The following is a 25,156-nucleotide window of genomic DNA, read 5'->3' on the forward strand; positions in this document are numbered from 1 at the left end:
ATTGCTCTAGCGCCACCTGCTGTCCAGCTCCCTGCCTCCCAGCCCATCAAGGACCAATGAGTACTATCCACCAATGGCAGCTGCCCCACTCTCCCCTATTTGTAGATTCATGATGTGAGCCTTATATCTAACACATTGGCGGTGTCTGGTGTGCCCTTTCGAACAATGCCAGAGGAGGAATTCCGCTCGCTGCCCAAGAACCCCCCAGAACACACTTCCTGCGGACGAAAGATCTGTGGCGCGCAGCCCCAAGAACCAGCCAGAATTGTTTTGTTTTCCTTTCCCAAAATCAGTTTTATTTCAAAGTGCTGGAGAGTGCAAAAAAAGGGGGGGAGGAGAGATTAAGGATGCCTTTGGACAGAACCTATGTCTGGAGTTGAAGCCCTTGTGCATCAGAGATTCTCTGTGAAGCTTTTCCCCTCCATCCCATAACCAAACTGCCACAGTCTTGGGAGATTTCGCTCTGTGTCAGTACTGCATCCGTCCAGCAGAGGGCAGTCTTGTGTGCAACAGCCAACACCGGCCGCGTCGCTTGGGCACCCTCTAGGGGCTCTTGCCGGTAATGCAGCGGCAATGCACCCTGATTTCGTTTAAGAGAATAATAATAGGAATTTTTTTAAAAAACCACCTTTATGGAGCTTTGTCAAGTGAGTTACTGCTGGAGCCGGCTTCACTAAATAAACTGTTCTTTTTTAATAAAAAAAAGAGAAATGTTCTTTATTTATTTTAAAAAAGGCAGCTCCTGTTTTTCTTGCAGCCAGAAAACAATGATTGAAAACAACTAATGTTGCAGAGGAAAAGAGCCCCCCCGGGAAATTATGATGCGGTGCTTAAAAATACCTTCAAGGACAGCCAAGCACCTATTGAAAGGTACAAGACTTAGAACAGCCAGATATAGGGGCAGTCTACTTCCCAGCAGTAGGTGATGAGATCCAGCAACTTGGGGAGGCTGGTGGCCTTTTGAGAGCTTCTCTCAGACACCCGACAGTTTGTAGCTAAACACTGGATTAGACAGAACCCGGGTCGGATCCGTCAGGGCTCTTGTTGGGTTAGGAATGACAGCTGGGCTCAACCTCCAAATTCAGAGGCAGTCTACCTGTCCGCGACAGTGGCTGTGTGTCAGCTTTGGAGCCCTGGCCCTGCGATTCTCAGAAAAACACTAGGAGTTGGTCACTGTCGAAACAGGGTGCCGGGTTTGAGAAGACCCCGGGAAGTCCACGCTCATGTTCTTAAGAGGTGTTTTTGGCACAAACATAATTCCTGCATTTGCAAGGGGTTGGCCTAGATGCCCTTTGGAGTGTCCCTTCCAACTGTACAATACTTTGATTCTTTGGCTAGAGGATAGAGAGGGGTGTGTGAGCAGAAACTGGCCTACGGGACGAAGGTTAAAGTTTACATTTGAGGCTCTGTCCGTTTGCCTCTAGTTCCGGCTACTGGTGGTATGTACCCCCTGGAAGGACGCTCAGAAACAGGGGTACCAACTTGAATAAAATATTGGGGGGCAGACAAGCCCCTCCCTGAATAATCAATCACATGATGAGGTCCACACACACCATTTGAATAGCAAGGCACATCAACTTTGCTGGTCCCAGCCTCCTCAGACATTGTTTTTTTTGAGGGGTGCAAATATCCATTGGCCCCTAGAAGTTGACCCCCTGTGCTCAGAAGTGAATGGAGAACATCCCACCCTTGAGGGCTCTTCTTTCTGCTGGCGCCTCTGAATTCGGCGCCTCTGAATTAACAAAACAACCCTAAGAATCAGGCACCGGTGGTTGTCGATTGGAATGCTTTCTGAATAAAGTTTCAGAGGGTATTTGCAACATCGACGTCTTCTTTCACCCCACGGTTACGGTGCGAGAGCACAGCAGAGTCACCGCTCAACGTCTGCCGGCGCCCGTGCGAGAACGGCGGCGGTTTCCGCACAAGGAAACGTCCGGCGTGCCGGGATTCGAGCTCAGAGCTGCAATCTCCTGCAGGCTGCGCTTCGGGTCTCGGGAGCCCTCTTCGGACGCCAAGGTGATGGAGATTATCTGACGCTGGTCCCTATGGCTACTGGTACACACACACACACACACACACACACACACCAAGGCCTTTTTCTCCTCCTGGTCAACAGAGATTGAACTTCCTTTCTTCAGAGGCACCATCGGCAGAGTATTTGGGGCTGCCGCCAAAGCCGTTCAGCTGGCTGCGGACTCGAGGGCCCTTGCTCCGTAGACTAGCCCCTCTGGAGATGAGGTCTGCGTAACCTTCCTTGTGTGAGAAAGCATAGCTGGAACGTCTCAGGTGCGAGTTCCTTCGGATGTGAGAGGTCAGTTCCACCGCCTTTTGCTTCTCCTGCATGTCCCGGGCTTGCAGCACCTGAAAAGAAAGCAGAAAGCGTTATCTTTTTGGCATAAACTTTTCATTACATTTTCACATTTTGCAAATTCCTTTCGGCGACCGTCAGAGCAAATCTCCCGTATCTGTTGACTATTTGTGCATCCTCCCATCGTGTTCTTTTCTTAATATATACAGTGGTAGCTCTAGATACGAACGGGATCCGTTCCGGAGCCCCGTTCACATCTAGAAGCAAACGTAACTAGCGATGGCACGTCTGCGCACGCACACATCGCTTTTCACCACTTCTGCGCATGCGCGTGACGTCATTTTGAGCGTCTGCGCATGCGCAAGTGGCGAAACCCGGAAGTAACACACTCCATTACTTCCGGGTTGCCACGGAGCACAACTCAAATGCGCTTAACTCAAAGCGTATTCTACCCGAGGTATGACTCGAGGTATATTTCTCCCATGATATACCTTGGAAGTCGAACGGAATCCGTACCAGAAGTCCGTTCGACTTCCAAAACATTCAGAAACCAAGGCACGGCTTCTGATTGGCTGCAGGAAGCTCCCCGTCGGATATTTAGCTTCCAAAAATAGTTTGCAAACCAAACAGTCACTTCCGGGTTTGTGGCGTTCGGGAGCCAAAACGTTTGAGAACTAAGCTGTTTGAAGACCAAGGTACAGCTGTAATTCTAACTTCTTAATAATGATATTTTCCTCAATCCTCAAACCCACGTATCATAAGTTCGTTTTCTTTTCCACACAAAAAGTCTATAAGGAGTTTCCAATCCTTAGTAAATATCGACAATGATTTTTCTCCGATTAAACATGTCAGTTTTGCCATCTCCGTTAAGTCCAATAATTTTAACAACCACCGTAGTTCATAAAGAATCGTTCCATCTTTGTGCAGAGGAAAGTCTCGCCGCTGTGGTCATGTCTTGAAATAATATTCCACAGTCTTTTTCTAATTGTATATCCACTATTCCTAGGCAGGAAAAGGTCTGGCTTCAAATGAATGTTAGGCTTTAAAAACCTTCTACATTGATGTTTCTGATATTTATTGACTTTTTTTACAAGTCCACCAAACATGATAAAATGTCCCTTCATATTTTTCACACTTCCAGCAAACAGCTTGATAAGCTCTAAAGAACTGTGCTGGATTTAGATGCCATTGGAACATCGTTTTGTGTTGATTTTCTTGAAGGCCATTGATCCCGTCTTCCCAACAGATTGCGCCAAAGGATTCCATCTAAGGGCTCAACGCTTTGGTGCTGTCCTTCAGCACCCAAACTCTGGGGAGACTGCCAAACAACACTCACCTCCGACATGGTTGTGGGTCCCGCGAAACTCCGCACAAAACGGAAGGTGAGGGAGGGGATCGTGTTCACCACAACGCAGAGCAGGACCACAAAGAGCGACAGTGGGTCTGTCAGCGCGTTCTTGGTGGCAGCTGGAGGAGAAAAGAGTGACCCAGTCAGCTCGGGAACATCTGAGGGGTCTTCATATGTTGGGTGGCAAAGCAGCTGAGGAGACTGTGTCTACCCAGCACACACAAAATGCCAATTGCAAAGGAAACTCAAATGGGCCTTTAAAAATATCTCCTAGAAATTGAATTTATACATATATGCAGGCTAGAATCCTCCCTACCATTCATACTTAGGGGTACACGTGAAAAGGATCGCGGGGTTGTGGTAAACCACAAGCTTAACAGTGTGATGCTGCAGCAAAAAATAGGTAATACTATTCTAGGTTGCATAAACAGATCAAGGAAAGTCATAGTCCCGCTCTAATCTGCCTTGGTCAGACCGCATCTGAAAACCATGTCCAGTTCTGCATACCACAATTTAAGAAAGCTTTTGATAAGGTAGAATGTGCGCAGAGGAATCATGAGGTCATAGGACTGTAGAGTTGGGAGGGACCGTGAGGACCATGTAGCCAGCCAAATTCCTTGCAATGCAAGACCCTTTCGCCAAAGAGGGCAACCAAAATGGAAACCAAGCCTGATGAGGTACGGTCGAAGGAGCTGGGTATGTTTAGCCTTGGAAAGCGGAGACTGTGAGGAGATATGACAACCATCTTTGAATATCTAAAGGACTGCCACATGGAGGATGGAGCAAGGTTGTTTTCTCCTGCTCTGGAGGGTAGCACTCGAACCCATGGCTTCAAGTGATAAGAAAGGAGATTACAGCTCAATGCCAGGAAGAACTTTATGGTGGCAAGAGCTGTTTGACAGTGGAACGGACTCCCTTGGAACTGTTCTACAGTTCCTCATCAGGCTTGGTTTCTAGACCAGGGGTCAGCAAACTTTTTCAGCAGGGGGTCGGTCCACTGTCCCTCAGACCTTGTGGGGGGCCAGACTATATTTTTTGGGGGGGAATGAATGAATTCCTATGCCCCACAAATAACCCAGAGATGCATTTTAAATAAAAGCACACATTCTACTCATGTAAAAACTCGCTGATTCCCGGACCGTCCGTGGGCTGGATTGAGAAGGCAATTGGGCCAGATCCGGCCCCTGGGCCTGAGTTTGCCTACCTACCCATGTTCTAGACCCTTAATCATCTTGGCTGCCCTCCTCTGCACATGCTCTAGCTTGTCAACACCCTTCCAAAATTGTGGTGCCACGAATTGGACCCTGTCTTCCAAATGGAGTAAAAGGGTAAAGGGACCCCTGACCGTTAGGTCCAGTCGCGGATGACTCTGGGGCTGTGGCGCTCATCTCGCTTTATTGGCCGAGGGAGCTGGCGTACAGCTTCCGGGTCATGTGGCCAGCAGGACTAAGCCGCTTCTGGCGAACCAGAGCAGCACACGGAAATGCCATTTACCTTCCCGCTGGAGCAGTACCTATTTATCTACTTGCACTTTGTGTTTTCAAACTGCTAGGTTGGCAGGAACCAGGACCGAGCAACGGGAGCTCACCCCATCGCGGGGAATCGAACTGCCAACCTTCTGATTGGCAAGTCCTAGGCTCTGTGATTTAGACCACAGCGCCACCCTCCAAGTGGGGTATTTCAGTCAATTCATAAAATATAATAATACAACTAGTGGAGCTGGAAGGAACATCTGGTCCAACCCTCTGCAATGCAGGAATCTTTTGCCCAACGCGGGGCTCTGATTAGCCCTGGCTCCACCTACTGTTTCGGCTCCCTGTTCCTGCCCCATCAGTCCCAACGGGCGCTGGCCCTCCCTGTAGGGCTGGCAGCATGACCCACATAGATCTGCCCCACCAATACCTCCCTGCTTCCTCCCGTCCCACAACGCATCTGCCGTTTGAGTGTTGTGGAAGATACAGGAGAGTTCCGGGAGTTCTTACCTGGAAACTGGAAAGCTACAGGAGATGTCTTGAAGGCTTGAAAGCTTTGAGTTATATAGGAGAAAAGGCAGTAGAAACCGATGCTGACGACAATAGCCAACACGGACAAAACGGTCCAGAATTTGACTTCCATCATGCTCTGCCAGGGGAGATACATTATTATTATTATTATTATTATTATTATTATTATTATTATTATTTTACCAACAACCAAAACACAAACAGTGAAAACAAACAGTGAAACCGCCCCAGGCAGCTGATACATTGGGTATACATAATCAATAATAACATATTCAAATCAACCATATGTACGATTCTATATACCTTAACACTCCTCCCTCCACAAGGTTTTAGGTTTTAATATTCTCCCAGATTGTTCAAACCTCCCCAAATAATTCAATATCTTCTCAAACCAATCCCCCTCCTTGTCACTGACCTTAAGCCCTTTCGTTTTATGTATCTTCACAGTTAGATATTCTAAGATTATAATATTTTTCAATTTTTCCCTCCACTGGTTCACCCCTAGCTCTTCTGGATTTTTCCAGTTACTCACTATAACCAGTCTGGCCGCAATTACCATCAATTTTACCCATTTACATTCCTCTTTTGTTTCTAACTCAGTCATAGCTGTCACCGTTTCCCTTTTTTAAAGAGAAATTCCCTTATTCTGAATAGGATTCCTCGCAAGAAAAGGGAAAAGTTGACAGCTATGATCCGTGCTGCTCAGGGTAATAAGAACCATTAATTTAACTATTTCCACCTTCCTACCCACAGTTCCCAATATTTCTATACCAATCTGTTTCCAGAATTTGTTAACTAACGGACAATCCCACCACATATGACTGTAAGTTCCCATCACTCCACATTTCCAAGGGGAGCTACAGAAAGGAAGGTCAGTGAAGCAAACTGCTTTGGCAAATCTGCAGCCACAGGGATGTTGCTCAGCACCAGGGCGGATTCGATTTACCGTATTTTTCACTCTATAGGACACTTTTCCCCCTCCAAAAATTAAGGGAAAATTTGTGTGCATCCTATGGAGCGAACGCAAGCTCCTTGGCTTCAGCGAAAGCAACACGAAGCCTCCGAAGCGCAGAGGGAGCGCTCCCTCCGCGCTCTGGAGGCTTCGCGTTGCTTTCGCTGAAGCCTGGAGAACGAGAGGGGTCGGTGCGCACCGACCCCTCTCACTCTCCAGGCTTCAGGGATAGCCGCCTGAAGCCTTTGGAGTGCTGCGGGAACTCGCGCTGCGCTCCGAAGGCTTCGGGTTCCTTTTGCTGAAGCCGGGAGAGCAAGACTATCCTGGCTTCAGCAGAGAGGGAGAGCTGCGCAGTGCCCCTTCAGCCAAGCGGGAGGAGAAATGGAAGGGGCCCCGTTTCTCCTGCTGCTTCGCTGAAGGGGCGCTGAGCAGAGAGGGGGAGAATTTTCTTTCTTGTTCTCCCCCTCTAAAACAAGGTGCGTCCTATGGTCGGGTGCGTCCTATAGAGCGAAAAATACGGTAAATCACAATTTAAATCACCGATCACATTCAACACTCACAAACACACACACGGGCACCACCCACCCACGCCAAACTCACCTCGGCAATGACGGTGAATATTGCAGCGGTTGCTATTACCATGGCAAAGGACTGGTAGTCACCGACGACGTGGGTGCCAGAATGGTCTCCCATGGCCCAGAGAGTGATGAAGAAGTTAGCCAAGGAGACGAAGGAGCCATGGACGAAGCAGAGGCAGAAGATTCGGAAATTGAAAAAGCGGTCTTTCTGACCAGCCTTGTAGAGCTCGGGGAATTGCAAACTTTTCTTGGCGCTCACGTCCTGAATGGAAGGTGGAGAGAAAGAGAGAGGGGTTGGTTATTTTTATTGTTGGTATTGTTAAGAGTTTTTTTGGGTGGGCAACCCTAAATCCTAGAAGACATCTGTTTGATGTTGTACAGTGGTACCTCGGGTTAAGTACTTAATTCGTTCCGGAGGTCCGTTCTTAACCTGAAACTGTGCTTAACCTGAAGCACCACTTTAGCTAATGGGGCCTCCTGCTGCCGCCGCGCCGCCGGAGCTCAATTTCTGTTCTCATCCTGAAGCAAAGTACTTAACCCGAGGTAATATTTCTGGGATAGCGGAGTCTGTAACCTGAAGCGTATGTAACCTGAGGTACCACTGTATTGTGTTTTTAATATTCTGTTGGGAGCTGCCCAGAGTGGCTGGGGAAACCCAGCCAGATGGGTGGGGTATAAATAATAAATTACCGTATTTTTCGCTCTATAAGACGCACCAGACCACAAGACGCACCTAGTTTTTGGAGGAGGAAAAAAAAATATTCTGAATCTCAGGAGCCAGAACAGCAAGAGGGATCGCTGCGCAGTGAAAGCAGCAATCCCTCTTGCTGTTCTGGCTTCTGGGATAGCTGCGCAGCCTGCATTCGCTCCATAAGACGCACACACATTTCCCCTTACTTTTTAGGAGGGGAAAGGTGAGTCTTATAGAGCAAAAAATACGATATTATTGTTATTGTTATTACATTGCACTGGTCTCTGAACACTCCCTGTGGGATCAGCGGCATGATGTCTCTGAACGTCAATTGCTGGGGGGTCACTGCTTGAGATAGGGCTGGTGGTTTCGTGCCACAGGCATCCGGTTGGTCGCTATGGCAACAGATGCAGAATTGGATGGACCACCCCCTTTGGACTTGTCCAAGGGCAGAGCTTTCCTTGTGTAATGGAGGAGAATGGGATGAGTGGGTGTGGGTAGCAAACACATCTACGGAAACGGCGGACTTACCTGTTCAAACAAGCCCATGCACAACACCGGGTACGAAGTGTAGAAGACATTGTAGAGGGCAAGGAACCAGCCCTCCAGCAGAGGCTGAGATGGAAGAGCAAAACCAGAGAGGATTAGATGGGTTTCCTTCACATAACTTGCAACCGGTTATGTGACCCTATGTCGTTGGACTACAACTCCTATCATCCAGCCCATGCCAGCTGCTGGGACCTACGGTCCAGTGACACTTGGAGGTTCACCGATGTTCACCATCCCTGAACCAAGAAGAGGTATCCCCTTTGCTCATGAGTGAATGCCTCTTCTGAACTGAGGCCGTCTTTCACCTCTTGAATGCAGTAGGGAATGAGACCTTCTCATAGCAAGGATGAGGGACATCGGTGACCCTCCAGGTGTTGTCAGACTACAACTCCCATCATTCCTGACCACTGGCCATTTCTGGCATAAAAGGCATATGTGTTTTATGGAGAACACGTTACCTTATCAATTTACCTTTTCTCTCTCTCCATCTCTGTTTCTCTGTTTCTCTCTCTCTCTCTCTCTCTCCTTATCAATTTACCTTTTCTCTCTCTCCATCTCTGTTTCTCTGTTTCTCTCTCTCTCTCTCTCTCTCTCTCTCTCTCTCTCTCTCTCTCTCTCCCTCCCTCCCTCCCTCCCTCCCTTCCTCCTTCCCTTCTTTCACACACATAAGTACACAGCTAGAAAAAGAGAGCATCACCTTGCACCACCATTTATGAATCAGGTACCATTTCCCTCCCATGATGCCCTCAAATAGTGCTTGACATGTGCAGTTGGGCAGGGGGGTGGTGGTTATTAATCATCATCACTTTCTTATTATTATTTATACCCCATAGTTGCTGCTGGTTTTGCCACGAGCAGGGGCAACAGTTAAAGAATAAAACAAAACGAAAACACAGGACTCGAACCCAGGATCTCACAGGTTGTCATGCACAGTACCATATCACCTCGGAAGCGAACAAAACAGCAGAATGAAAGGGTACAAACTACAGGGAGAGGGCAGAGGGGAACCCCTTAAAATTCACATGGAGTGCATAGTTTAAACTATGGAACTCACCGCCACAAGAGGCAGGGACAACTGCCAACTTAGATAGCTTTAAAAGAGGATTAAACAAATTTGCAGAGGTGGAGAAGTCTATCAATGGTTATTCATCAAGTTGGCTATGGTTTGCTTCTGCAGTCAGAGGTAATAACACACCACTTGCTAGAAGCTGAAAGTGTGCACAGGAGATAACTTTTGTGTTCAGAGCCCATAGCTGTCAACTTATAGATTTGAAAATAAGGGACCAGCAGCCTCAAAAATAAGGGATCAGCTGCCAAAATAAGGGATTTTAGTCAACCAGCAGCCAAATGAAGCCTCAAGCGGTGGTTCCCACAGCGCAGCAACAAGGCAAAGGGGATGCAGCAAGGAAAACCATCGTCACCTCTCCGCTGGGAAGCGCTGAGCAAAGGCGAGTCCCCAGACAATGCGGCTGATTTGACTGGCACAAGGCATGCAAGCTCCACCCCCCAGTCATTCTCAGACTCCTTATTGGGTGAGCAACGCAGCCAAGCAACACAGCTGGAGCTTCCCTCCTCCCTGGCCGGCAGGGAGGGAGGGAGAGGAGCTGCTTCCTTTGAAACCCGGGAAATTTAAGGGACATCATCAAAAAGGGACAGCAGTAGGACACAGCGCTGGGATAAGGGACTTTCCCGCCAAATAAGGGACGGTTGACAGCTATGTCGGAGCCTGAGATCACCCTATAGGTATCTGATGGGCCAGTGTGAGATGAGGATGCTAGATGAGCCCCTTGGTCCCCTATCCCTTCTTACCTGCGCTGTGAAGCCAGTGTAGAAAGCAAACCAGATCTGCACCATCATGCCGGCAAAGGTCTTGTAGAAGAAGTAGCGCAGGAACTTGCAGATGCGGAGGTAGGACCACCGGCCGTGGACAAAGAGGAGCCGCTCCAGGTAGCGAAACTGAGCCAGGGCATAATCGCTGCACTGAACAGCCTGCATCCCTTCCTGCCCGCTGATCCCGACTCCGATGTCGGCAGCTGGAGAGAAAAAAGGCGATCGATAAGGTAAGTGGTTTTTGCCATGGTTTGTCGCGGCTGCTTTAGCGGAGATTCCTGCATTGCAGCTGAAGACCTAGAACAGGCACCCCCGAACTCGGCCCTCCAGATGTTTTGGAACTACAATTCCCATCATCCCTGACCACTGGTCCTGTTAGCTAGGGATGATGGGAGTTGCGTGGAGAGTTCCTGCCTCCCCCCAATGGAAACGTGACAACATTGTATTAGGTTAATGGGCTAAAATTGGCCACATTGGTTACAGGTAAGAGCGGTATTGGCTTAGGCATTGGTCCTATCGACTAACCGGCTTCAGCCTGATTGCTTGAAGACCGGGAAGGGTTAACACCAGCAAGGGGAGCCCTGCTGATGCACATCAACTATGGTAGGTACTCCCCCGGGGTCACTGCTCTGGGGCACGCTTTAGGCCCTGACCTCCATAGGCTTCAGACGAGGCAACGCCCCCCGGAATCCTTTACCGGATTACCCTTTGATATTTGGGGGAGGTAATGGCGCTCCCCCCCCCAACACATCTACATAACAATACTCCTACCAATGCCTAACCGCCCAAACCAAAGGAGCTGTGGCGATTTGCTATGAGGTAGGGACGCGGGTGGCGCTGTGGGTTAAACCACAGAGCCTAGGACTTGCCGATCAGAAGGTCGGCGGTTCGAACGGGGATGAACTCCCGTTCCTCGGTCCCTGCTCCTGCCCACCTAGCAGTTCGAAAGCACATCAAAGTACAAGTAGATAAATAGGTACCGCTCCGGTGGGAAGGTAAACGGCGTTTCCGTGCGCTGCTCTGGTTCACCAGAAGCGGCTTAGTCCTGCTAGCCACATGACCCGGAAGCTGTACTCCGGCTCCCTCGGCCAATAAAGCGAGATGAGTTCCGCAACCCCTGAGTCGGCCATGACTGGACCTAACGGTCAGGGGTCCCTTGACCTTTACCTAGGCCGGTGCCAATTTGCCAAGTGGAAAAAATTCCTACCAGGCCCCTTGACGGCGACCAACCGAGGTCCATAGCAATGTCAGAAGGGGAACCTTAAAGGGCAGGCAGGTGCAGGCAAAAGAGGGAGATCCCGGGGCCGCAATTGCCTTAAGTGAGGCAAGCCACACACCCCGAGCCAGCCGATTGGCTGGCTCAGGGGATAACACGGCCCGAGGATTCCCCTGATCACGCGGGGGCTGGAAACCAGCCTCCGCGCGCGTGTTGGGGGTGTGAAACCCGCCACCCCACCTCCTCCTGATGTTGGAAGTGACTTTGTAGTCCCAAAACATCTGGAGGGCCAAGTTTGGGGGTGCCTGACCTAGAAGCTCAAGTCTTCTCGGGCCCCTGGGAACAGGCCTCACTTTTAATCATGTTGACGTCATTGGCCCCATCTCCAATGGCCAAGGAGATGGCTTTCTTGTGGCGCTTGACCATCTGAACGATGAGGGCTTTCTGCTTGGGAGTCACCCTGCAGCAGATCACGGCCTGGCAGGTGGTGGCCAGTTCCACAAAGGCTTTTTCCATCGCGTTCTCCTGGTCCTTCTTGGTTCTGTTGCGGCAGCAGCCTAAGCGCTGGCGCCAGCTCAGGTTCTGCTCCTCCGTGGTCGATCCCTCCGTGTGGAAGATTTTATCCTGGGAGGAAAATGAGGAGACACCCAATCAGATGGTCTTTACAGTGGTACCTCAGGTTACACGCACTTCAGGTTACATATGCTTCAGGTTACAGACTCCCCTAACCCAGAAATAGTGCTTCAGGTTAAGAACTTTGCTTCAGGATGAGAACAGAAATCGTGCTCTGGCACGCAGTGGGAGCAGGAGGCCCCATTAGCGAAAGTGGTGCTTCAGGTTAAGAACAGTTTCAGGTTAAGAACGGACCTCCGGAACAAATTAAGTACTTAACCTGAGGTACCACTGTATTTGTTAAGAGACCATCCCAAATTCTCGGTTCCTGTTGCAGATGAATTAGCACTTGGGATAGGAACCATGTATCACATGTGGTGGGAGTGTGTGCACATCAAACAATTTTGGAGGGCCATTCAAGAGGAACTTTACAAAATGCTTAATAATAATATAAATTTATTATTTATACCCCGCCCATCTGGCTGAGTTTCCCCAGCCACTCTGGGCGGCTCCCAATCAAATGTTAAAAACAGTATAGCATTAAATATTAAAAACTTCCCTAAACAGGGCTGCATTCAGATGTCTTTTAAAGATAGGATAGCTGCTTATTTCCTTCACATCTGAAGGGAGGGTGTTCCACAGGGTGGGCACCACCACCGAGAAGGCCTTCTGCCTGGTTCCCTGCAACCTCATTTCTCTTTTTTTTTTTTTTTATAAAATTTTTTATTCATTTTAAACAATATAGAAAACAAAATAGACAACAAAATAGAAAAAGAAAAAGAAAAACATACAAACAAACATACATGACTTCCCCAAACCTTCCCATCACTGCACCCTTATTTTTTAAATTAGCTTTAAGCAATCCTTCTTTCAATTTTAAAAGAACAACTTTCTTTAAATTTTCTTAAGTTTAGATTTTAACAGCTATAAATTCTCTAATTTCATAGCCCTTGACATCTTCTCATTCCAAAATTTTACAAGAATTCTTAAGATACACTTTAAATTTTTTCCAGTCCTCTTCCACCGTCTCTCTCCTCTGGTCGCGGATTCTGCCGGTCATCTCTGCTAGTCCCATATATTCAATCACCTTGATCTGCCATTCTTCCAGAGTAGGTAGCTCTTGAGTCTTCCAATACTTTGCTAGAAGAATTCTTGCTGCCGTGGTTGCATACATGAAAAAAGTTCTATCTTTCTTTGGAATCGTTTGATCGACCATGCCCAGGAGAAAGGCCTCCGGCTTCTTTGCAAATGTCCACTTTAGGACCTTCTTAATTTCATTATAGATCATTTCCCAGTAGGCCTTAATTCTTGGACAGGTCCACCAAAGATGATAAAAGGTTCCTTCACATTCATTACACTTCCAGCACTTGTTATTGGGCAGATGATATATCTTTGCAAGCTTGACTGGGGTCATGTACCACCTATAGATCATTTTCATTATGTTCTCTTTTAAGGCACTACATGCCGTAAATTTGATGCCTGTGGTCCATAACTGTTCCCAGTCTGCAAACATAATATCATGTCCGATATCCTGTGCCCACTTAATCATTGCTGACTTTACTGTTTCATCTTGAGTGTTCCATTTCAGCAACAAATTATACATTTTAGACAAATTCTTAGTATTGGATTCCAATAGCTCTGTTTCTAACTTTGACCTCTCCTTCTGAAATCCTATTCTCCTGTCTTGCTTAAATGTCTCATTAATCTGATGATAATGTAACCAGTCTCGAACTTTAGATTTTAGTTTCTCAAAGCTCTGTAATTTAGGCTTTTCACCATCGTATTCTATAATTTCATAATATTTTGGCCAATCTGATTCCATATTAAGTTTTTTTACCGCCTTGGCTTCCATGGGTGACAACCACCTGGGGGTTTTATTTTCCAACAAATCCTTATAACGAATCCATACATTATATAATGCTTTTCTGACAATGTGGTTTTTAAAGCCTCTATGAACCTTTACCTTGTCATACCACAAGTATGCATGCCAGCCGAAGTTATTATCATATCCCTCCAAATCCAAGACATCTGTATTCTCAAGAAGTAGCCATTGTTTCAGCCAGCAAAATGCTGCTGCCTCATAGTAAAGTCTTAAGTCCGGCAGAGCAAAGCCCCCTCTATCCTTTGAGTCAGTTAAAATCTTAAATTTTATTCTGGGTTTTTTGCCCTGCCAGACAAATTTAGATATATCTTTCTGCCACTTCTTGAAACAGTCCATCTTGTCCAAAATTTGTAGTGTCTGGAACAGAAACAACACTCTCGGCAATACGTTCATCTTAATAACAGCAATTCGGCCTAACAAGGAGAGTCTTAGTCTAGACCAAATGTCAAGATCTTTCTTCACTTCCAACCAACATTTCTCATAATTGTCCTTAAACAGATTCATATTCTTAGATGTTAAATTCACCCCCAGATATTTCACTTTTTTTGTTATTTCCAAACCCGTTTCCCTTTGGAAGCTATCTTTTTCCTCCATTGTTAAATTTTTTCCCAACACCTTTGTCTTCTGTTTGTTTAATTTAAAACCTGCCACTTGACCAAATTTTTCAAAAAGTTCCAATACCCTTTTTGTACTGGCTTCTGGTTTTTGCAAAGTCAAAACTAAGTCATCTGCAAATGCTCTTAACTTATAATGTTTAGCTCCGAGCTGTATCCCTTCCACCAGCTGGTCTCTTCTAATCATGTTTAACAGTACCTCCAGGACCGATATAAACAATAGGGGGGATATTGGGCATCCCTGTCGTGTCCCTTTTTCTATCGGGATCTCATCCATCACCATACCATTCACAATTAATTTAGCCTTTTGCTCAGAGTATATTGCACCTATACCATTTTCAAATTTTTGGCCTACCCCCATCCCTTGCAGATTCTTCTTCATAAAACTCCAACTAACGTTGTCAAAGGCTTTCTCCGCGTCCACAAAGATCAAAACTGCTTTTCTGTTTATGTTCGTCTCTAAAAGCTCCAAAATGTCTATAATGTTCCTCACATTATCTGACATATATCTCCCTGGGAGAAAGCCTGTTTGGTCTTTATGAATCTCATCCAATAACACTTTTTTCAATCTTTTTGCTAAAATGTCTGCAAAGATTTTATAATCCACATTTAATAGTGAGATGGGGCGGTAGTTCTTAACTTGGTGCTTCTCAGTTTCTGTTTTCGGTATGAGTGAGATAAATGCTTGCTTCCACGATTCAGGAGCCTTTTTCCCCTCCATGATTTGATTACACACTTCTTTCAACGGTTGTATTAGCCATTCCTTAAGTGCTTTGTAGTACCTCGCGGTCAATCCATCTGGTCCTGGTGATTTCCCCAATTGCATACCCTGAATGGCACCCTCTATTTCTTGGTCTGTAATTTTCTCATTCAAAATCCTTTTATTATTTTAATAAAATCTTCTATCTCTTGTTCATTCTTTGGCCCTTGTGCATATAATTTCTTAAAAAAACTTTGAAAACAATTACTGATCTCATTTGGTTTACTGATGAGTTTCCCCTCTACCTCGAGGGATGTTACCGTGTTCAGCTTTTGCCTCTTTTTCAATTGCCATGACAGCAGTTTCCCACATTTATCTGCTGACTCAAAAGTCTTTTGCCTCATTTGTTTTATTTTCCATTCTATTTCTTGATTTATCAGTTCCATATACTGGGTTTGTTGGTACTTTATTTCTCTTAAAATCTCTTGAGACTTGGGTTTAGATCTCAATTTCTTTTCTCCTTCTTTCATCTGTTCCCAAATTTTTTCTTTTCTCTCATTCTGTTTTTTCCTTTTTATAGAATTTTGTTGGATTAGGAAACCACGCATCACGGCCTTGCTAGCATCCCACACTATTCTTCTTTCCACATCTGATCTTAAATTCACCTCGAAGTAGTCTTTCAATGTCTTTTGGGCCTTTTTGTAAATAGCATCATCTCCAAATAGGGTGTCATTCATTCTCCATCTGAAGTTTCCAGCTGTTGTCAGTTTCATGTCCATCCTTATTGCGTTATGATCGGAGCAGGTTTTTGGGCAGATTTCTGTCTTTTTAACCCTTGGTGCCAGATTGCTAGAGATCCAAATTTGGTCAATCCTGGTCCAGGTCATCTTTGCTTCAGAGAAGAAGGTCCCCTCTCTTTCCAGGGGGTTCCTTGTTCTCCAAATATCAATCAAGTCCATGGTATCAGTCAGCTCGAAAAAGGTCTTTGGTAATCTCCCATCTTTAGAAATTATTTGTCTTTGCGCTTTGTCCATGTTTGTGGAGACGACTCCGTTCATATCGCCCATCATTATGATTTTAAAGTCCATATAGTCCATTAAAGTCTCATGCAACTTCTTAAAGAACTCTGCCTTCCCCTCGTTAGGTGCATAAACTCCTACAATCAAGATCTTTTCTCCATGTATTTGAATTTCCACTGCCAGATATCTTCCTTGTTCATCCTTAAAGATCATTTTTGGTTCTAATCTTTCTTTAACATACATCACTACCCCTCTTTTCTTAACTTTGTCTGACGAAATGAATTCCAATCCTAATCTCTTGTTTATCAGTAATTTTCTATGTATCCTGGCAATGTGGGTTTCTTGCAGACATATTACATCTAGATGTTCTTTCTTTAATATGTGAAATACTTGACCTCTTTTTCGGGGGTGGTTCAGACCATTACAATTGCAACCTCATTTCTCACAGGGAGGGAACTGCCAGAAGGCCCTCAGGAGATGGACCCCGGTGTCCGGGCTGAACGATGGGGGTGGAGACGCTCCTTCAGGGATATTGGGCCATTTAGGGCTTTTAAGGAGAATGGGAAAGGCCCATGTGCTATTTAAAACACTTTTTTTCAGAAACGTACTGGGAGCCAATGCAGATCTCTCAGGACTGGTGTTATGTGGTCCCGGCAGCCACTCGCAGTCCCCAGTCTGGCTGCTGCATTCTGGATTAATTGCAGTTTCCAGGTCACCTTCAAAGGTAGCCCCACGTAGAGCGCATTGCAGTAATCCGAGTGGGAGATAACTCTGGCAAGACAGTCCACAGGCAGGTAGGGTCTCAGCCTACCATGGTTCCATGGATAGGAACCATGTATCATATGTGGTGGGAGTGTGTGCATATCAAACAATTTTGGAAGAACATTCAAGAGGAACATTAAAAAATGCTTTAAATATCATGTAATAAAAAACCAGGTGTCAAAACTACGCTGGCTAGAAAGAAGCACTGGGTCAGTGTGTCTGCTTTGAAAGAGGCTAAACTGCCTGGCTGTATATTGTCTCCCTGCTTATTTAACTTATATGCAGAATTCATCACACGAAAGGCTGGGCTGGATGAATCCCAAGCCGGAATTAAGTTCACCGGAAGAAATATCAACAACCTCAGATATGCAGATGACACAACCTTGATAGCAGAAAGTGAGGAGGAATTAAAGAACCTTTTAATGAGGGTGAAAGAGGAGAGCGCAAAATATGGTCTGAAGCTCAACATCAAAAAACGAAGATCATGGCCACTGGGCCCATCACCTCCTGGCAAATAGAAGGGGAAGAAATGGAGGCAGTGAGAGATTTTACTTTCTTGGGCTCCATGATCACTGCAGCAGTCACAAAATTAAAAGACGCCTGCTTCTTGGGAGAAAAGTGATGGCAAACCTAGACAGCATCTTAAAAAGCAGAGACATCACCTTGCCAACAAAGGTCTGTATAGTTCAAGCTCTGGTTTTCCCAGTAGTGATGTACGGAAGTGAGAGCTGGACCATAAAGAAGGCTGATGGCCGAAGAATGGATGCTTTTGAATTCTGGTGCTGGAGGAGACTCTTGAGAGTCCCATGGACTGCAAGAAGATCAAACCTCTCCATTCTGAAGGAAATCAGCCCTGAGTGCTCACTGGAAGGACAGATCCTGAAGCTGAGGCTCCAAGACTTTGGCCACCTCATGAGAAGAGAAGACTCCCTGGAAAAGACCCTGATGTTGGGAAAGATGGAGGGCACAAGGAGAAGGGGACGACAGAGGATGAGATGGTGGGACAGTGTTCTCGAAGCTACCAGCATGAGTTTGACCAAACTGCGGGAGGAAGTGGAAGACAGGAGTGCCTGGCATGCTCTGGTCCAGGGGGTCATGAAGAGGCGGACACGACTAAACGACTAAACAGCAACAACAACAACAAACTGCCTGGAGGATATTTGGGGGGGTGGTGGAATGGGCTGCAAAAATACTTTCCATTTCTAGAATTTAAGTCTGGGAGGGAAGGAAGAGGGGTCCAGCAAAAGTATATATCTCACCAGGAAGTCTCCGGTGACCACCAATGCTTTTTTGCCATGTGGCAGGGAGGCCGGGAAAGATAGGAATGACTTTTCTTTGCAGAGGCCTTCTCCACTGCTAGCTATGCTGCTATTGCTGTACCAGCCTGGCTCCAGGATCTCGCTGCAAAACAAGGCGGGTGGTTGAAGGGCCAAAACAGAAACACTGACACACTTCTTCATATAACCAACATACTTAAGTCTGATTAGGAATAATAATAATAATAATTTATTATTTATACCCCACCCATTTGGCTGGGTTTCCCCAGCCACTCTGGGCGACTTCCAGCAAAACACTAAAATACAACAACCTATTAAACATTAAAAGCTTCCCTGAACAGGGCTGCCTTCAGATTTCTTCTAAAAGTTTGGTAGTTGTTTTTCTCTTTGACATCTGGTGGGAGGGTGTTCCACAGGGCGGGCGCCACCACCGAGAAGGCCCTCTGCCTGGTTCCCTGCAACCTCGCTTCTCGCAGGGAGGGAACCGCCAGAAGGCCCTCGGAGCTGGACCTCAGTGTCCAGGCAGAACGATGGAGGTGGAGATGCTCCTTCAGGTCTACTGGACCAAGGCCGTTTAGGGCTTTCAAGGTCAGCACCAACACTTTGAATTGTGCTTGGAAATGTACTGGGAGCCAGTGTAGGTCTTTCAAGACTGGTGTTAATGCATGAAGGGGTTAATACCATAGAGTAAGCTGGCCTGCCAGGCTTAGCTCACTTGGGGAGGGACTAGGTAACCAAGCCTTTGATCCCTCTGTCTACCTGAGAAGCTCAACATGTGAGGTGGCTAAGCTGGTTGCTCCACCTTAGCCGCATGGCTTTAACAAGCCTTCCTTGGGTTCTCAAACGAAATCCATTCCAGAAGCCCGTTCGGCTTCCGAAACATTCGAAAACTGAGACGAGGCTTCCAATTGGTTGCAAGAGCTTCTTGCACTCAGCGGAAGCTGCGTAGCACATTTAGATTCCAAAAAACATTTGAAAACAGAAGCATTTACTTCCAGGTTTTTGGCGTTTGGGAGTCGAAACGTACGATATTCGAAGCGTCCAGGAACCGAATAATTTCATCCCTTTGCAACTAAGCCAAGTTCTACTGCCTGTGCATTTTTTTCCAAAGCTGCGTGGAACAGCACATGACTCGGACCTTTGAAGCACTTGTAAGTAAACCATGTGTTCAGGTTACAAGACTCAACATGAGGAAGAACTTTCTGATAGATATATATATATATGCTAGGAGAAGTGGGAAACTTTGGAAGAGAGGGCATATTTCGAAGGTCTAACAGCCTGCATTTCCACTGCATGTTTTGTGATTTTAAATCTCTGCTGGGGGTTCTCTCACCCGAGATTACTTGCCCCAAACCTAGAGCTCAGCAGACACCCATACCTGATTTCACTCTCCTCTAGAATACTCATGTCATCCGAGAGAAGTCGACAGGCAAAGCCAATATTGACAGCAGTCTCTGTAAACACAAAATGAGATGAGGGTGCCCTGATGAGATGCGCCAACTACTATGGCCACTTTTATATACAGTGGTACCTCGGGTTACAAACACTTTAGGTTACAGACTCCACTAACCCGGAAGTAGTACCTCGGATTAAGAACTTTGCTTCAGGATGAGAACAGAAATTGCGCAGGAGCGGGAGGCCCCATTAGCTAAAGTGGTACCTCACGTTAAGAACGGTTTCAGGTTAAGAATGGACCTCTGGAACGAATTAAGTTTGTAGCCAGAGGTACCACTGTAATAATAATAATAATAATAATAATAATAATAATAATAATAATAATAATTTATTTATACCCCACCCATCTGGCTGGGTTTGCCCAACAGCTCCTAACGGAATATTTAAAAAATAATACACCACTAAACATTAAAAACTTCCTTCAGATGTCTTCTAAAAGTCAGGTAGTTGTTTATTTCCTTGACATCTGGTGGGGGGGCGTTCCACAGGGCGGGTGCCACCACCAAGAAGGCCATCTGCCTGGTTTCCTGTAACCTCGCTTCTCACAGGGAGGGAACTGCCAGAAGGCCCTCGGCGCTGGACCTCGGTGACTGGGGTGGAGACGCTCCTTGAGGTCTACTGGGCCGTTTAGGGCTTTCAAGGTCAGCACCAACACTTTGAATTGTGCCTGGAAACGTCCTGGGAGCCAATGGAGGTCTTTCAGAACCGGTGTTATGTGGTCTCCACTCCCAGTCACCAGTCCAGCTGCCGCATTCTGGATTACGTAGTTGTAGTTTCTGGGTCACCTTCCAAGGTAGCCCCACGGAGTGCACATGGCAGTAGTCCAAGTGGGAGATAACCAGAGCATGCACCACTCTGGTGAGACAGTCTACAGGCAGGGAGGGTCTCATCCTGCATACCAGATGGAGCTGGCAGACAGCTGCCCTGGACGCAGAATTGAAAAAATGTAGTATAAACACTGACAACTGGGAAACACTGGCCTGCGAGCGCTCCAGTTGGAGAACAGCCTTTCCCAAAGGTGTCGTGGGCTTTGAAGACACTCGAACTCAGGACGTAAGGGAGAAATGTGCCAAGAGGAAGGCACGCTTGGCAAACCCTCACCAGGATCAACTCCCACCCGGAAACCAATGTCCCCACTGTGGAAGGACGTGGGGTTCCAGAATTGGCCTCCACAGTCACTTACGGACTCACTTTTGAAAACCCTGTTTGTGGAAGACAATCGGCTACGAGGGATCGTCAAAGAAGGGGGGGGTAAAGGCAGCCAGGTGGGGGCTGGCTGAGGACAGGTAGGGGTTGGTGGGACAGATGCCTTACCTTGCTTGTCTCCTGTCAGCACCCACACTTTGATGTCTCCCCTTTTGAGGAGCTGGATGGTTTCGGGAACCCCATCTTGCAGTTTGTCCTCGATAGCCGTGGCCCCCAAGAGCTGAGAGAGGAAGACCAAGTTGAGGCAATGATGGAACTCTACCTCATAGCTGTCAACTTACAGATTTGAAAATAAGGGACCAGCAGCCTCGAAAATAAGGGATCAGCAGCCAGAATAAGGGATTTTCCGGGCAAAGGTATGTTCGACTTCTGAGCCCCTCTGAGCCAAAGGCAGAAAGCCCAGCCAGCAGCCAAACGAAGCCTCAAGCGGTGGTTCCCACAGTGCAGCAACCCGGCAAAGGGGACGCAGCAAGGAAAACCACCGTCACCTCTCCGCTGGGAAGCGCTGAGCAAAGGCGAGTCCCCAGGCAACGCGGCCGATTTGATTGGCACAAGCTCCACCCCTCAGTTGTTCTCAGACTCCTGACTGGGTGAGCAACGCAGCCAAGCAACACAGTTGGAGCCTCCCTCCTCCCTGGCTGGCCGGGAGGGAGGGAGAGGAGCTGCTTCCTTTGAAACCGGGAAATTTAAGGGACATCATCAATCCGGGACAGCAGCGGGACACGGCGCTGGGATAAGGGACTGTCCCGCCAAATAAGGGACGGTTGACAGCTATGCTCTAGCTAACCTAAAACCTTTTGCCCCCAGCTCCTGTCTCGCTTGTAATACCAGACTCCAACAGGGGCGCGTACGATGGAACGGAACGTGGGACGTTTCAGGAGGGGGGAAGTAGCCGGGTCAACCGCAAAGCAGTTGGCTGCCATCATCCGTCTTCGCTTTGCTCCTCCCTCTCTCCTGACTTGACCCCCAACAACTGATCTGCAACAGCTAGCCTTGAGACCAGATTTCTGGGTGGGGTGGGGAGTTTGAAAGGGGGAAATTGTGGGCTTGATACGAATGATTTTTCGACCGGGGGAGGTTGAGGTTTCCTTTATTTGTTAATTAGTGGCTCTGAGTATCGCTTTGTCTATTTTTCTGAATACAGCGGTACCTTGGTTCTCAAATGCCTTGGTACTCAAACGCCTTGGTTCTCTCATTTGAGAGAGGTGATTACTAGATCGTTCTTGTTGTTACTGATATTATATGGGCTGCTATACGTCTGGAATTTCCCAGACACATCCGGGATTCATCGGTTGAATATTGCGTCCGGGCTGAATTTTTGAAAATTGGTTCAACTGTCTGGGGGAAACCCAGGCAGTGTTGGGGTTTTATACGGCCTAGGACCCTCGTACCTACAGGACCGCCTCTCCTGGTATCCCCCACAGAGGAACTTACAGTCTTCAAACAAAAACATCTTGAAGGTCCCAGGCCATAGAGAGGTTAGGCTGGCCTCAACTAGAGCCAGGGCTTTTTCGGCTGTGGCCCCAATCTGGTGGAACGCTCTGTCCCAAGAGACTAGGGCCCTGCGGGACTTGACATCTTTCTGCAGGGCCTGCAAGACAAAGCTGTTCCACCAGGCCTTTGGCCAGGGCACAGCCTGATCCCCTCCTTTGGCAATCTTCCCAGAACTTCACAGTGGATAGCCCAATGGTTGCCATCAATTTGATTTGGAGTAATTTTATAATGAAATTATTTTAGAATGTTGTATTAATTTATTGTTGTTCGCCGCCTTGAGCCCGGCTTCGGCTGGGGAGGGTGGGATATAAACTATTATTATTATTATTATTATTATTATTATTATTATTATTATTATTATTATTATTTTGTTTGTTTTGCAAATTTCCTAAAAAATAGCTCCCAAACTTCAGGTGTGTTTTTTTTGGGGGGAGGGGGCAGATTTTGCAAAAAGGGCAAGAAAAGAAAAAAATAAAAGCTCAGCAACTTTGGCCAAAAGGAAAGCTCAACAACTTTTGTTGGCAACCCTATTATATTATGTATTTTGGGGGTTTTATATTGTGGTTTTATGCTGCGGACCACCCTGAGACCTGTGTGTGTACAGCGGTACACAAATTTTTAATAGTAGTGGCAGTAATGGTGATAATCATAAATAATAATAATGACATCTGGCACCCTGTAGAAAGGGAAGTCCGGCTGCGGGAGAAGCCTTTTGCTGACCAAAGGAGATCTTACCCTGAGATCCCTCTCGATCTCCTCGTAAACCTTGTCCAGTTCTTGGCCTCGATTCTGCAGCAAGACGCTGGCAGCGTGGTGTTTCTTACTCCACAGGGAAAACTCGCTCTCGTCCACATCTCTCGTCGCCAAGCACAGAGTCCTCAGCGTCTCGGCCGCAAAAGTCTAGGAGAGGCAAAAGCAGAGACTGCTGGGAATATGGATTTCTGCAATAGGGGGCAGCGTGGTGTAGCTGGGAGCCAGTGTGGTGTAGTGGTTAAGAGCGGTAGACTCGTAATCTGGGAAACCGGGTTCGCATCTCCGCTCCTCTCATCACCTGCAGCTGCTGGGTGACCTTGGGCCAGCCACACTTCTCTGAAGTCTCTCAGCCCCACTCACCTCACAGAGTGCTTGTTGTGGGGGAGGAAGGGAAAGGAGAATGTTAGCCGCTTTGAGACTCCTTAAAGGGAGTGAAAAGAGGGATATCAAATCCAAACTCTTCTTCTTTGGACTCACAGCCGTCCATGGAGGCGCAGGTCCATTCTGTGTCCAGGGCGGCTGTCTCCCAGCTCCATCTGGTATGCAGGATGAGACCCTCCCTGCCCGCAGACTGTCTGGCCAGAGTGGTGCATGCTCTAGTTATCTCGCGCTTGGACTACTGCCATGCGCTCTATGTGGGGCTGCCTTTGAAAGTGACCTGGAAACTGCAACTAATCCAGAATGCGGCTGCCAGACTGGGGACTGGGAGCGGCCGGCAAGACCATATAACACCGGTCCTGAAAGACCTACATTGGCTCCCAGGATGTTTCCGAGCACAATTCAAAGGGTTGGTGCTGACCTTGAAAGCCCTAAATGGCCCACTAGATCTGAAGGGGCGTCTCCACCCCCATCGTTCTGCCCGGACACTGAGGTCCAGCTCTGAGGGACTTCTGGCGGTTCCCTCCCTGCGAGAAGCGAGGTTACAGGGAACCAGGCAGAGGGCCTTCTCGGTGGTGGCGCCCGCCCTGTGGAACGCCCTCCCACCAGATGTCAAAGAGAACAACAACTATCAGACTTTTAGAAGACATCTGAAGGCAGCCCTCTTTAGGGAAGTTTTTAATGTTTGATTTTTTAATCGCTAGGACTGGGACATATCCCTGTCTAAAATCCTGAAGGACAGCTGCTGCCAGCCAGTGTCAACAACATTGAACTAGCTAGACCAGTGGTCTGACTCTGTCAAAGGCATCTTCCTATGTTCCCTTTAGTCACCACCATGAGGTCTAGAATCTTACTTTAGCTTTGCTGAAAGGACCTAAGCTCACTTCAATGTTTCGATTTAGGACAGGTGGAATTCTGGTGGCAATGTTTCATTCCCCCCTCAAATAAACAGCCTCGTTCATCAGCTACAAGTCTGTGGGCGCATTCATTTTTACATTTACATTATTTTGAGGAGCTCAAGGCAGCGTACGGAGATCTTCTCCCCCCTGTTTTATCCTCACAAATTTGTGAGGGAGAGGGAGTTGACTTGAGAGCCAGTGTGGTGTAGTGGTTAGGAGCGGTGTACTCGTAATCTGGTGAACCGGGTTCGCTTCCCCGCTCCTCCACCTGCAGCTGCTGGGTGACCTTGGGCCAGTCACACTTCTCTGAAGTCTCTCAGCCCCACTCACCTTACAGAGTGTTTGTTGTGGGGGAGGAAGGGAAAGGAGATTGTTAGCCGCTTTGAGACTCCTTAAAGGTAAAGGGACCCCTGACCATCAGGTCCAGTCGTGGCCGACTCTGGGGTTGCGGCGCTCATCTCACTTTACTGGCCGAGGGAGCCGGCGTACAGCTTCCGGGTCATGTGGCCAGCATGACTGAGCTGCTTCTGGCGAACCAGAGCAGCGCACGGAAATGCCGTATACCTTCCCGCCGGAGCGGGACCTACTTATCTACTTGCACTGGTGTGCTTCCGAACTGCTAGGAGGGCA

The 25,156-nt window shown here is 47.4% G+C and overlaps 1 protein-coding gene across 4 annotated transcripts in view; it reads right to left on the bottom strand.

The window, feature by feature from the left end:
- Window positions 1-674: 674 nt before the first annotated feature.
- ATP8B3 (ATPase phospholipid transporting 8B3) overlaps window positions 675-25,156 on the bottom strand; it is a 62,396-nt gene continuing 37,914 nt past the window's right edge. For all 4 annotated transcript variants that reach the window (XM_081895401.1, XM_081895402.1, XM_081895400.1 and 1 more), the window contains exons 18-28: window positions 23,232-23,396; window positions 21,111-21,222; window positions 19,720-19,795; window positions 18,324-18,465; window positions 11,829-12,099; window positions 10,239-10,462; window positions 8,412-8,495; window positions 7,212-7,451; window positions 5,639-5,777; window positions 3,645-3,775; window positions 675-2,361 (exon numbers count right to left, since the gene is read on the bottom strand). In XM_081895401.1, coding sequence (XP_081751527.1) covers window positions 2,110-2,361; window positions 3,645-3,775; window positions 5,639-5,777; window positions 7,212-7,451; window positions 8,412-8,495; window positions 10,239-10,462; window positions 11,829-12,099; window positions 18,324-18,465; window positions 19,720-19,795; window positions 21,111-21,222; window positions 23,232-23,396 — 1,836 coding nt within the window. In that variant the 3' untranslated portion in view covers window positions 675-2,109. The remainder of the gene's footprint in view (window positions 2,362-3,644; window positions 3,776-5,638; window positions 5,778-7,211; window positions 7,452-8,411; window positions 8,496-10,238; window positions 10,463-11,828; window positions 12,100-18,323; window positions 18,466-19,719; window positions 19,796-21,110; window positions 21,223-23,231; window positions 23,397-25,156) is intronic.

Source organism: Podarcis melisellensis (assembly GCF_964234715.1).
Source record: "Podarcis melisellensis genome assembly, chromosome: 18".
Lineage (NCBI taxonomy): Eukaryota > Metazoa > Chordata > Lepidosauria > Squamata > Lacertidae > Podarcis > Podarcis melisellensis.